A 14,223-nucleotide genomic window follows, 5' to 3' on the forward strand; every position below is an offset into this window, starting at 1 on the left:
TAAAACACCCACCATCTGACGTTCCACTAAACACTGAAGCGCCAAGCGACGGACGGCGTGCCGCCGATAAAAGTTGGCGTTTCGAGTGACTGCTCTCTGCAAATTATAAAAAGCCGGCGGTACGAGAGCTAACGGCGGCGTCATCGTGGTTACACACGCGTGGCTCGCCTTACGGTACAGAGGAAGATGGATCTGAGGACTCATTGTTAGTGACATGTTAATTTCTCCACCGTCACTCACACACTGGAGGCATCCACTATCAAAGTGATGGGACACGGACCCAGCCATCAAGTCCCTCTCTTCCTCCTTCTTTTCTCCTCTTTTCTCTCTTCTCCCTCCCTTCCTGGGAGGCTTCAATGCCGACTGTTGAATCAAGCGGTCGTTAATGTTTAATGTTGAGGTTTTATAGCCTAGCGCTTTCTGCCTGCGTCTCTAAGGTTCTGTCTCATTCATGCTATTGCACTTTGTACGTGGCAGCAGTAGTGTTTAATTTAAGTTTAGAGGGAGGGAGTTGATTTGATTTGTCAGAGCAGATGATTGAGGTTCAGAGGTTAAGTGCCATTTTGGCTCTTAATCTGTCCCCCAGCAGGGCTCAGCCTTATTAGAGATGATGATGATGATCTGATGGATGATTGTTTTGACAGTGATATGATATACTGTATTAATCTCTCTCTCTCCTCTCTCTCCTCTCTCTTTCTCTGAGCCAGGCAGCCATGGTATTATGGCTGGGGGTTCAACCTACCAAGAGGTCAGGCTCTGTTGGACAAGTGGAACCAGATCCCCGACTCCACCGACATACTGGTCACACACTGCCCCCCACTGGGTGAGGGACACATTACACCTGGGGGACACAATCATGAGACAGCATCGCACGCACACACACGTTACATACACACGCACAAATGTACACATTCGCACACGCACATGTGCGCAGACCCAATGCTTTGATAGACTGTCAAATAAGTCATACTTTTTGAATAATCTGTAATTTATTCCTGTTATCATCCTCGTGTAAATATCTACCCACACTTACATACACATTTGCATAACACACACACACACTTTCACACCTCATCTCCCGCTGCAGCTGGGAGATGCTCAGACGAGTGTGTGTGATTGATTTATGTGGCTCCAGCGTGGCGTCTCGCCTCTAAACACAGGGAGTTATTTTCCGTTCAGTTTAGCCAAGTGTCTCCAGCTCCCCTCTCCTCATAAGCCACCAGCATATGGAGCAGCTACAGCCGGCCACTAATGCGTGTTAGAGGGAGAGACAAAGAGAGGGGGATAGAGAGAGGCTGGGGAGGAGGAGGAGCGAGAGGGAGGGAGAGAAGGAGAGAGAGACAGAGGGAAAGAATGAAGAGGACAGAGAGGAGTGAGCGAGTAAAGAGAGAGACGGACAGAGAGCTACAGAGAGACGGACGGTCTAAAGAGAGAGGAAGAGAGAGAAAGAGAACAGATAGCGAGGGATAGGTGAAAAGGGACAGAGTGAAAGAGTGAGAGACGCTGTTCGTTCGCACTGCGGCAAAACCTGTCGTCTTTTATGGGGCGCGATAAAGCGATGGAACGGAGATGGAGGCGAAATATGGCCTCTTTTTATCTAGCGCTGAGGAGGAAGTTACACAGGAGGGAAAAAGCTGTATACACACCAGCTGCCTTAAAACAAGCAGAGAATTAGAGTTGAGTGTCCAGAAATGGAGACAGAGCCATAACTCTCTACATCATCACAAAAGTCTCCACAGACTTGTAAAGTAACCCAAAGTGATTTGTAGGGGTTTTAGCTGAATTGCATTTTCTTATTTTGAGCTTTTCACTAGATTTCAAAGCACTTCCAGTGTGTGTCACCCCATCCACCACCAATGTGTGCATGGCAGAAGAAAGACAAGTCTTGTTAGTGTTTCTATTGACTCAGCAGTATGCTTCCTATAGTGACACTAAATCAGTCTCTCTCACACACGTCACACTGCGTGTAGCAGAGTGCAGCGGTGTGTGTAGCAGAATGTGTGTGATTCATCTCTATTCTCTACAGGGCTTCTGGAATAGTGTATTATAATATTGGTGGGGTTTAGTGTGTATATGGGGTGTAGTCATGTGTCTGTATGTTATATCACCAATGTTTACTATGCAGTTATTGATGTGTGTTGTGTTGCTGTCTCTTTGTAGGGTTCCTGGACTGGGTTCCTAAGAAGATGCAGCGCGTGGGCTGTATGGAGCTACTCAACACTGTCCAGAGGAGAGTACAGCCCAAACTACATGTGTTCGGACACATCCACGAAGGTACACACCCACACACACACACACACAAACGCACACACACACACCAACGCACACACACACTTTAATTCTGTATGAATGAGGTTTCTCATACTGCTACACAAACCTGCATATTTAAATCAGATTATTGATCTTGTAGCACAAGGTCTTTGGAATACATCATTATGACGTGTTTATGGATTCTTGCAACGAGGCTGTATTTGATTCTATTAGTCATATATTATGCCTATAAGTGGTACCGTAGCGTCTCATCCAGACTTGTAAGGGGGGGCTGAGAGGCCTTCTCTCCAGGCTGAGAGATGCTTTTTTGGGGTTAGCAGCTCAGCGTGGGTCCCCTGGAGCACCATGGCCCCGTCGGAGAGGACCAGATTAGTAACTAGATCAGATTCACACAGGGAGGAACAGGCTGGATTTAGCCCTGTGTGTGGATCTGAGTGGGACTGCGATAGATTGGGAGCAAGGAAGAAGGGAGAAAAAAGGAATTGTAGCTTTTGTCATTTGTCACACATTCGTAAGACCAGTTCATTATGAGTGATCTAAAAAGGCAAAAAGTATCTCACCTGTAAAACATTTGCTACATGTCAAACGAGATGCAGTTGCCGCTGTAAGTGTTAGATGTGGATAGTTGTGTCAATAAAGGGAAAGGTAGAGAGAGTGGAAAGAAGTCAATGAATAAATGAGTGTTACTGTAACAGTCTTTATCTCCCGCTCTGATAGTTGTATCCCCTCCTCTCTCCTCTACCTCCTCCAGGTTATGGTATGATGACTGACGGCACCACCACGTTCGTCAACGCCTCGGCCTGCACCGTCAATTTCCAGCCCATGAACCCGCCCATCGTCTTCGACCTGCCCAATCCCACCAGGACCACATGACTAGAGAAGCCCCGCCCTGCTGAGCCCCCCTCCAATCAGGAGCCTAGTGGTGCGAAGGCAGGTAGGTGAGGGTGGTGGGCAGGTGTGGTGGAGTACTGTAGATATTCAAGGCTCTAACTGATGCTGTGTGTGTGTGTGTGTGTGTAGCACAACATTCACACACGCCTAAGTCTCTTACGGACGATGTGTATGTCTAGAGAGACAGGCGCTGTTGCCAATCCTCACTTGGCAAATCCATTGATGTTCTTTTATGTACTGTCTTTATTTCAACAAAAGCTCTTACAAACTGGAAAGTAAGGCAAAAGACAGACCCCAGATGTCAGCATTAGTCTGTAAATCTTCTGTTGTACTTCTACTGCACTGACGATCTGATCTGGCTCTCAGATAGAGAAGAGGACAGGGGGAACTTTGTCTGCTGTGTCATTGTTTGGACTCACAGTCTTTCTCTCAGAAGAAGACACTGGATAACTCTCATTCTCTCTTGCTTCCTCATAGAGGACTCTGTTAAGCCACCAGTGGAAGTTGCTCAGTGGCGGCGTTTTGACATTGTGACAGTGTGGTCCACACTTCATTTGAGACTTTCCCCTGAGGAGTGATGGAACATTTACCAGTAGGGTTTTAGAACATGAACCGAATCTGTAATTTTGGACTTTGTGGAGCTGTTTGCCAGCACAGAGAGGACACGCCCTGCCAGTACTCTAATATCACAGTTCCTGCACTGCAGATTAAAACACTGGTTTCCTCTCATCCCTTTTTCTCTTGATCCCGCTTTTTCTCTCTCTCTCTCTCTCTCTCTCTCTCTCTCTCTCTCTCTCTCTCTCTCTCTCTCTCTCTCTCTCTCTCTCTCTCTCTCTCTCTCTCTCTCTCTCTCTCTCTCTCTCTCTCTCTCTCTCTCTCTCTCTCTCAGGCATGGTGGTTTGTGTGTGAGATCAAAGTGTGTGTGTGTGTGAGGGCAGCAGGAGGTCTCAGCCACGGGCTGTGTGTGAGTATAAGTGTCAAACGTGTTGACACCACTCCCCTGGGTCTCATTACAACTCTCAGTAAGCATCTCTTCCCTTCTTCTCTTTTTTCCCCCCTCTCTCTTTCTTCCCTCCTCCATCCCTCGTTGCATGTGTAATCAGCTCACCCTCTTATTCCTGGCTCGTGTGCTGTGATCCTGACAAGTTTATTCCGAGGTCACTGGCCGGGAAGTCTGCAAGATTTTGATTCCGAGTACGGAATACTGGGAATTCATAATACCCAACAAAGCGGATTGGGAAATGTGTTCGCTCCTGACCCTGTACAGGAGCAGGGGTGTCTGGAATGTTCTCGCTGCTCTATGGTGCCCTTTCTGGGAGAGATGTATCATGGGAATGAACTTTGAACTCTTAGTGGACCAATGGATGAAGATGAGGTGTAGGCCTAAATGTACCATAACTGGTCAAGAAGTTGGACCTGTAAATCTACGTCACCTGTCATTGTAAAAAAAAAAAAAGTTAGCAATCAAGGTTTACTTAAAATGTTGCCATGCATTTAAAAGTTGTTAAATATTTGTGTGTTGTTAAAAAAGAGGCAGTGCAGAAACAATGTTTTAATTTTAAGTTCAGTTCTTATATAGGCTAGTAAATGCTTATTACTGTATAATATTATCTGTACTATGTTACACTCTAAAAAATGCTGGGTTGTTTTGGTTGACCCAACTGCTGAGTTGCAGGCGTTGGGTCACTTAGTTGGGTTGATATCTTTAAAAACTGCAGGGTTATTGATGCTGGGTTATTGGTGCTGGGTTATTGAGATATGACCCAGCAGGTCAGATCAGAAGACTGGAGGTGTAGTTTAGTAGGGCCGTGGCTTTCAGATAGTTCTTTTTAACCACCCATGAGAGTAAATGTCATTCCTGTTCATCTGTTCTGTTGCATAGTTATCACATATTAAGGTAGAATATTTACATTTTGTAGCTTCAATGACACATACAGATGTGTATGAGTTCCCTAAAAGCCTATGTAAATCCCATTGTTGGGATACAATAAAGTGGTATACCTTATTATGATAAGTAATAGATAATCTTAATATTACAGAAGAATGTGTAAAAAAATCATTGAAATGTTAATTTGCGGTATGTACATTTAAGATGATGAACAGGAATGACATTTACTCTCACGGGTGGCCAATAAGATCTAGCTGAAAGCCACACCCCTAATAAACAATGCCTCCTGAAAATAACCTAAGGATTACGTTAAAAACTCTAAAGTTTTGCTGTTGTATTTCTAGTTCGTTCCTTGGGGCATGCTGTTCTGAATCTAATAACTTTTGATGACAATCTGCTTGTATTGTATATCATTGTTATCATTGTTTGGCATATACTAACTATTGGGATTCTTTTTTTTGCTTTAATGATGTCCAATATTTTTTTTATGTGAAAGAAAAATACATCCACCGATTTTAGAATGGTATTGTATAATGTGTTGCCCCTGGAGACAACTCTGTAAATGTAAAATACCTTTCTTAAAACTACCTGCTTCTGGTTTTCTGAGAGATTATCTACATAAATTTTATTAAACCTTATCTGTGACCAATGGATCATCCCTCCTTTCTTCCCCACACTCTTTCTTTGTGTAAGTTTTCCTTCTTTCTTTTCTTTTGTTCTGTGTCTTAAAAAAAAAAGATGTGGTGATACAAAAAAAGATCTCAGCTTGGCTCTTTTGCACCAATCAAACGTATCTGTGTCTCATATCAATTATGTGAGCCGGGACCAGAGTTAATTTCCAGTGTCTAAACCTGGGTTCCTCATCTCTCATTTGATAGCTTGGTTCTTCCACACCTCTGCACATTCTAATGAGAACCCTCGTTCAAATAATTACATTAGTAATCCCGGAGGAAATGGGGTAATGTATTTGCAGATGGCTTTTTGCTTTACACTATTAATACAGTACCTTTCATATAGACTCCCATCTCCTCTCTCTCTCTCTTTATTTTCCCTCCTTCTATCCCTCCCTCCCTCTCTCTCTATCTTTCCATGGTCTCGCACTCCATCTCAATCGCCCCCTTCCATTTCTCGCTCTCTCTCGCTCCATCATTCTGTAGATTATTTAGATAATGATTTCTCTCTCTCTCTCTGGGTTCTGTCTTGCAACGGTGATGCCGTCTATCTCATGAATGACAAACACATTCTCCTTCTCCTTGTCATCCATTTAGTTTCCCGTCAGATGGGAACAAAGACAGTCCCCTGCGTGTAGCAGAATCTGTACATCATCCAAAAGCACTTTGTTTGGTTGGGTTTGGTTTGGAAAGCAATCAGTATCATAAAGTCATACAGCAGAGAGATACATCGGTATGTTAGAGGGCGAAAACACTGTAGGTATGCCAGAGGAAGATATATATTTTTTATAATACTTCACTTTTATATATTTTTTATATATATGATATGATTTTGTAATAATTCTGTGTATCCCTCCTTCACTCAGTGGTGCAGTAAAATTATAGCGATCAATATGGACTGATTTTATCAGTGATAACTAGCTAAACCTTCACAGGAGCCTACAGTAGGGCCATAGTTAGAGGTCAGAGGTTAGAGGCCGGGTAGGAAGCCCCGTAGGAAGTCATTGTAGGAGATCTTCCCCATAGTGTTCTTGTCAAAGAAAGAGGTGAGGTGGAAGAATTCCTCCTCGGAAAGGTTCCCTCTGAACTGCCTTAGCTCCTGTAGAAATAAACTATCAGGATTAGCTGCTGTGTGTGTGTGTGTGTGTGTGTGTGTGTGTGTGTGTGTGTGTGTGTGTGTGTGTGTGTGTGTGTGTGTGTGTGTGTGTGTGTGTGTGTGTGTGTGTGTGTGTGACTATGTCACGTGTGTGACGTGTTGTTATTAGTCAACAGCTTTTTAAATAATGGTCAAACAGTAGATTGTTGGACTGTACCTTTCTGAATTCCTTGATGGAGATTTTGCCACTGCGGTTGTGGTCGAAGGTAACAAAGTTTTGCCTCATGGAGCGCCAGAACTGCTCGACCGGGTCATAGAGCCTCAGCATGGCTTCTACACACTGTCTACTGAGAACACCCCCACTCATCTGGACCGCAAGGGAACCACAACCAGACCGCATCAGGACCGGAGAAGACAGAGCAGAGTTAACAAACACCTAAAGACCATTGCATGGATGCAATCATTTCAATCATGTCGCTATTTTGTACACATTAAATTATGAGTTTAACTCAGTAAAGTAGCGGTCATATGTTCTATGAACTTGTTTTGAAAGACCGTTCCAGCATTAAGCACACAGGGGGTCTCTGGTTGCCTGGTTACCCAGACTCCTTGCTCCGGCCAAACGCTACGCCCACAGACGTTAGTTTCCTCTGCGCAATGAATCTAGATCTGAGTACCTCCCCGACCCTTCACCGAATGCGAACACATTCGGGGCTGTCTGATTGGTCCAGAAACCGATGGGTTGGGTCAGAGCCGGAACACACATGGGTACAGCGGCGGTTTGAAAATCCGTCATTGGCTTTGATACTCTGATTGGTTAGAGACGATCCAATCGCTGATGACTTTGTTTTGTACAACGGCGCTCGTCACCACAAACGACTTCAATGATGGCAGTCTCAGACTAAAGTATGTGGTGGACGACAGAGCAGCAGCAGAATCATTTAGTGTGAGTCACACAGATGGTTGGTTTGGTTAGTAGATAATGAGGGTTATAATTGTGAACCAAAGCCAATACGAGTAGGGGTTTGGATGGTTTGCAGCTCGCAGGTTGCCAGACAAGCTCTCACTCACTCTGGTGAGGCTTGGGGCCCTGCTTAATGCTAATGTTTAGAAGCCCAGTGTGGGGATATTCTCCAACCTGGCCACCGGTGTGTCATTTTTCTAAGCTTTTATTAACATACCTCACTGTGCCAAAAGCACACAAATCACCAAACTTGACGAATATGGTTGTCAAGGAGGAGACAGCAGAGAGCCCGAGGGTGGGAGAGGTCCCCGCTGAGTATACACAATCTGGCAACCCACCAGCACCGCCCCATCGTTTTACTTTACATACCCACTCCCCAGACCCCCTTCCCATTAAAAGTGACTGTTAATGAGCCAACAATGGACCAGAGAGAGAGCGAGGGAGAGGAAAAAAGAGTAGTATGAGAAAAGAGGAAGATAAAATATCTGTTTTCTCTCTCTCCCCAAATACTAATTTACCACAGTTTCTGCAGTAAAAACATTTATGTTCTTAATGCACTCTGTCCCATATTGACAGTAAGTTAAACAGGGGTGTACAATACCGGAGTAGTGGGGAGAGGTAGTTAAACAGGGGTGTACAGTACCGGAGCAGTGGGGAGAGGTAGTTAAACAGGGGTGTACAGGACCGGAGTAGTGGGGAGAGGTAGTTAAACAGGGGTGTACAGTACTTGTGTAGTAGGGAGAGGTAGTTTGGGCCGCTCAAAGGGCTGTCTGACCGCTGGCGGTTCGAAGTTGAGGAGGAAGTGACGTAGGAAGTCAGGATATGGCACGCGCCCACTGTCCCTCATGTCGAACTTTACGGCCAGCCAATCAAGCTCCTTCTGGGTCACACTGACGTTGAGGCCTTGGAGGATGTCTGTGACACACACACACAGCCAGGTATGTAAGTGATTTTTATCAATCAAATCATTTTGAGGTGGATTGTGAATTTAAGTTACATAAAATAATGATTGACTGGGAATAGCGAATCAGGCACTGTGCTGTACATATGTCACTCTGTGATTGGTTGTTTACCCAGGAAGCAGTGTGTGCTGATCTCTCCGTCGCTGTCTCTGTCCTCCTTCCTGTACCTCCTCACCTCCTCTGGATGTCCCTCCAGCAGCGCTGCACCTCCCCCTTCAGCCTGCTCTCCACCTTCTCACAGTCCACCAGGGGGCTCTCCCTCTCTCTCCCCGCCGTGGATGGACGCCTGGCCCTGCTGGACACACCCACCTCCGACTGGGGGAGGGGACAAGGTCAGGGGGATAGATAATGTGTGTTACTTTCAGTCTTAGATTAGAAGAGAGAAGGTATGTGTATTATGATTTGGATGCCATCCTAGTTAGGTTTGGATATCACTTCTGGTCTCTCCCAGGAGCTTACAGAACTAACCCTAACTGGGATGGCTTCTATAAAGCTACAAAGATGGAGTTGACTGATAAGCATCATGTATAGAGAGATCCTGTACTTCTGAGCGTTGGAGGTTGCTGCCTGTAGTCTTTGGCCTCTGTAGAGCTGGTGGGGATGATGACATCATATCTATGGGCCCAGGGGATGGTGGTGATGCGGATTTCATGGGACTGATGTCCTCTGGGTCTGTGGTCTTGTCCCTTATCCCTCCAGCTCCACTTACATGCTTCAGGAAGTCCCTGTACTCCAGATCCCCCAACACATTGACTGGCAGCTTCTCCCACACCCTCTCAAACTGAGGAGAGAGAGGCATTACACGTTTAGTACACACACAAAGAGACACACACATCATATCCCACATTTTCAAACTGATATTCACACATACACACTCATATTTACACACAAGCTTAATGAACTTCACGGATTACTAACATTCTCAATAAGTAGTCAATCATTATCAACACATACAGATTTGTTTTTGATTGCAATAATTAAAAACTAAGGAGAACTTGGCTGGCAAATGCACCAAAAAATGACATTTAATTTCTGTGAAGCTCATTTACACACATGCACGTATGCCTATTCCGGTTGTTTCTGCATGACAATCCATTGATAGAGTAGAATTGAATTGTGCCTAGTTTTTCTCCTTGGTGATGGTGTACAGGCAGGCGGAGACAACTTCCTCACTGATTGGCAGAGGCTGGGGCTGGGCAGGGAAACCTGCCTTACCCACTCTGTCCGACCAATCCTCAGGGGTCTGCACACACACATTCACACAGATGCACACACACGCACAAATAAAAACAGATGCATAATGCATTTGTATAGCCCCCCACCCCCCACATACACACACACACAGACCCAAACACACACACACACACACCTCCAGGTTGCATAGGTTGAACTGGTTGAGGAAGTCTCTCCAGTACACTGTGTGGTTCTCCCAGTTTAGCTTCAGTCTGTCGAGCAGGAATCTGAACTGGGTATCCGAGAGGCGGGCACAGAAATGGTCCAGCACCCGCCGGAACTCCAGAGGGGTGACCGTCCCGTTCCCACTCCTGTCGAAGGCAGAGAAGGCCTGAGAGACCAGACGGAGAGACAGGTGAGTAAGAGTAGGTGTGGCTGACCAGATGAGAGCATGTCTGAGCTTATGCAACTAGAAAGGACCTCCCTCAGTCTTAATGCATATTAAAAAGCACAGTTCATTTGTTACAATTTAAATCGTTTATTACTGTAAGTAGCTAAAACAAATTGACGTTAACTGTATATGATGTTGGTGTTTTACAGTGTAAGAGGCCTTCACAATGAGAGCCAGGGAAGAAGAGGGATAGAGTGTCGGGAGAGGCCTAACCTTGTGGAGCATATCCATCGATGCAGTGACCAGTTCCCGTATCCTACCAGCAGCTCTCTCAGGACTGAGCCACTCCAGACTCTCTGCTGGGTCAGGAGATCCACAGGGCCTAGGGGGGTGCTCACAACCCTTCCCTGTCTCGTGGTCAAACGCCTTCAGGAAGTCCACGTATGACAACTTTCTGTTCTCACTGTCCATTGGAACCTTGAGTCTAAAATATAGAGGAGACAGAAGTGTCTAAGTATTCAGCAGTTACTAACATCAGTTCAACATCAGTTCAACAGTACTCAACATCAGTTCAACAGTACTCAACATCCGTTCAACATCAGTTCAACATCAGTTCAACAGTACTCAACATCAGTAAATGCGCCTGCTTCCTGGAAAAAAACTAAACTTTTCAGGAAATGAAAAAGGGTTTCTTTTCAGATCTAGATCACAAGGCATTCCTTTTATTAGTCCTAGAGTCATGAAACGTTCACAGAACATGATGAGTATTGACTACTTTCAATTTGTGTATTTCATTTTTTTTAAATAACATTGGCAAAAAATGAGATACAAGGTTTTTCCAGGACGACGACGAAGATAGATTTATTATAACCCAATAGTTTGATCATTATTAAGGTGTGTTAGCTATATGAAGGAATGGAGAGGTCTTTATAATGAGTAAGTTATTTACGTGTGTAGGAGGTGGGTGAGCTGGTGTCTGTGTAGGGGACAGTTGTATCTCTGGAGGAGACTCTGTAGGTCCTCCACCGTGACTAGACCCTCTCTCTTCTTATCCAAGCGGGTCAGAGCACTGCTCAACCCCTCACAGTTACCCTGCACCACGTGCCTGGATGGTCAAATATACAACACACGCAAAGAGTTATTATTGATCAGATGGATGCTTAACTCTAGAAGCGTATTCTATCGAATTTAATTAGTAATTGCACTAATTAATTTAGTTAATCACTCTCCACTCACTCAACGTCCTGTAGTGTAGCCGCTGCAGGGAGACCATCTGTGGGGGTGGTGTCTGCATCCTTTCTTGCATGTCCCACCTCCTGTGGATCCACGCCCAGCTTCTCTAGGAATACAGCACAGGTGAGGTAGCCACGCCCCTCTCCATCATACCTGCCAGTGGAACAGTGTTAGGACAAATCATAACTCCGCATTGATATTGTTGAATGATTTACACAAAACAGATCTCAAGTTAGGATTGGGTTGTGGTGTTCTACTGCCATCTAATATCTCTTACCTGGCCCACAGTTCCTCAAACTCATCAGGACTGATGGGGAGGTCATAGGTATAGAATCTTGCCTCTGGATTGGACGAGGGTGAAGAACTCTGGGTAGTTGAGGTTGGCTCCAGGCTGCAGCCCCAGAAGCTGCAGCAGGCGCTGGTACTCCCTCTCCTTGGTGACCAGGCCCAGACTGTCATACAGCTCTCTGAAGTCATGTCTGTCCACCACGCTGTCACAGTTCTTATCCATCACACGGAACACTGACAGGATGTCCTGATTGGACAGAGAGGATGATGATGACATGGTGATTGGTTGTGTATAGCGATTAGTTGTGTATATTGATTGGTTGATTGGTTGTGAAAATGTATGGAACATGTATTATTTTGCTATGCGTTTTCTTGTCGTTTTAGCGCTTGGCTTGGATTTGGGCTTTGGCATTGTATTATGCATTATTTTTCAACTGACTTTACAGAGCGTTGCAGATATAACATAGAAAGGAAAATAATCTGAGAGGGTTAGTAGTCCAACCCCTCGTCGTCTTATCCTGTCAGCACTAGGTGTTTGTGTATACAGTATAGAATGTGTATATTGATCAAAACAATTGATCCCAGAGGTAATGGAGTGTGGAGTGGGCGTGGACGGTTCCTCTCTCTCACCCCGTGGATGTTCTCGATCCTGTCTTTGATCACACTGAGGCAGTCCTCCGCTTTCAGGAGGCGTGGCTTAGCCCGCAGGTTACCATGGTTACCCCCGGAGGCCTGGTCCCGCTCTATTAAATAGCACAAGAGATTAAACTGTGATTTGATTGGATGAAAGGGTTGGATTTTAAAGGCCCAGTGCAGTCAAAAATGTGATTTGCCTGTGATGTATATATATTTACACGCTATGAAGTTGGAATAATACTGTAAAATTGTGAAAATTATAATATTGACCTTTAGTGTAAAAGCTGTTTAGTGTAAGGGCCTGTTTTGGTGGGATGGAGTTTTGGCCTGCCTGGTGACATCACCAGGCGGTAAACTAGTTAAGGCCAATAAGAGAGTTCCAAACCTCTCTGCCAATAACAGCTAGTTTTCAGTTTTCCCCTCACCATAGCAGACCACTCCCAGACAGTCATCATTTTTGCTTGAGAAATTGCTCTTTGCTGAGAAACTACACTGAACAAAAATATAAGCGCAACATGCAACAATTTCAAAGATTTTACTGAGTTACAGTTCAATATAAGGAAATCAGTCAATTGAAATAAATTCATTAGGCCCTAATCTATGGATTTCACAGACACCTTTAAAAAAAAGGTAGGGGCGTCAGTATCTGGTGTGACCACCATTTGCTTCATGCAGCGCGACACATCTCCTTCGCATAGAGTTGATCAGGCTGTTGATTGTGGCATGTGGAATGCTGTCCCACTCCTCTTCAATGGCTGTGCAAAGTTGCTGAATATTGGTGGGAACTGGAACATGCTGTCGTACACGTCAATCCAGAGCATCCCAAACATGCTCAATGGGTGAAATGTCTGGTGAGTATGCAGGCCATGGAAGAACTGGGACATTTTCAGCTTCCAGGAATTGTTGTACAGATCCTTTCGACATGGGGCCATGCATTATCATGCTGAAACATCAGGTGATGGCAACGGATGAATGGCACGACAATGGGCCTCATGTTCTCGTCACGGTATCTCTGTGCATTCAAATTGCCATCGATAAAATGCAATTGTGTTCGTTGTCCGTGGCTTATGCTTACCCATACACCTAACCCCGCCGCCACCATGGGGCACTCTGTTCACAATGTTGACATCAGCAAACCACTCGCCCACACGACGCCATCTGCCCGGTACAGTTGAAACAGGGATTCATCCATGAAGAGTACACTTCTCCAGCGGGCCAGTGGCCATCGAAGGTGAGCATTTTCCCACTGAATCAGGTTACGACGCCGAACTGCAGTCAGGTCAAGACCCTGGTGAGGATGACGAGCATGCAGATGAGCTTCCCTGAGATAATTTCTGCACAAGCTGTCAGAAACCATTTGGTTGTGAAAACCCACAGTTTCATCAGCTGTCTGAGTGGCTGGTCTCAGACGATCCCACAGGTGAAGAAGCCGGATGTGGAGGTTCTGGGCTGGCGTGGTTACAAGTGGTCTGCGGTTGTGAGGCCATTTGGACGTACTGCCAAATTCTCTAAAATGACATTGGCTTATGGTAGAGAAATTAACATTCAAATCTCTGGCAACAGTTCTGGTGGACATTCCTGCAGTCAACATGCCAAATGCACCCTCCCTCAAAACTTGAGATTTCTGTGTGACAAAACTGCACATTGAAAGTGGCCTTTTATTGTCCCCAGCACAAGGTTTACCTGTGTAATGACCATGCTGTTTAATCAGCTTCTTGATATGCCACACCTGTCAGGTGGATGGATTATCTTGGCAAAG

The 14,223-nt window shown here is 45.2% G+C and overlaps 2 protein-coding genes across 2 annotated transcripts in view; one reads left to right on the forward strand and one right to left on the reverse strand.

The window, feature by feature from the left end:
• The window catches only part of LOC311139822 (metallophosphoesterase domain-containing protein 1-like), a gene marked incomplete at its 3' end in the record, with an annotated part of 221,082 nt that extends 217,938 nt beyond the window's left edge, over positions 1 to 3,144 (forward strand). The window contains exons 5-7 of the mRNA XM_084174785.1: positions 712 to 823; positions 2,161 to 2,274; positions 3,023 to 3,144. Of these exons, the coding sequence (XP_084030911.1) occupies positions 712 to 823; positions 2,161 to 2,274; positions 3,023 to 3,144 (348 nt within the window). The remainder of the gene's footprint in view (positions 1 to 711; positions 824 to 2,160; positions 2,275 to 3,022) is intronic.
• A 3,547-nt stretch (positions 3,145 to 6,691) lies between these two features.
• The window catches only part of LOC311140039 (EF-hand calcium-binding domain-containing protein 6-like), a gene marked incomplete at both ends in the record, with an annotated part of 30,428 nt that continues 22,896 nt past the window's right edge, over positions 6,692 to 14,223 (reverse strand). Inside the window, 11 exons of the mRNA XM_084175008.1 lie at positions 6,692 to 6,820; positions 7,035 to 7,184; positions 8,509 to 8,671; positions 8,919 to 9,058; positions 9,288 to 9,524; positions 10,113 to 10,307; positions 10,581 to 10,791; positions 11,257 to 11,412; positions 11,544 to 11,646; positions 11,880 to 12,075; positions 12,459 to 12,571. Coding sequence (XP_084031134.1) covers positions 6,692 to 6,820; positions 7,035 to 7,184; positions 8,509 to 8,671; positions 8,919 to 9,058; positions 9,288 to 9,524; positions 10,113 to 10,307; positions 10,581 to 10,791; positions 11,257 to 11,412; positions 11,544 to 11,646; positions 11,880 to 12,075; positions 12,459 to 12,571 — 1,793 coding nt within the window. The remainder of the gene's footprint in view (positions 6,821 to 7,034; positions 7,185 to 8,508; positions 8,672 to 8,918; positions 9,059 to 9,287; positions 9,525 to 10,112; positions 10,308 to 10,580; positions 10,792 to 11,256; positions 11,413 to 11,543; positions 11,647 to 11,879; positions 12,076 to 12,458; positions 12,572 to 14,223) is intronic.

Source organism: Coregonus lavaretus (genome assembly GCF_964263955.1).
Source record: "Coregonus lavaretus genome assembly, chromosome: 13".
Lineage (NCBI taxonomy): Eukaryota > Metazoa > Chordata > Actinopteri > Salmoniformes > Salmonidae > Coregonus > Coregonus lavaretus.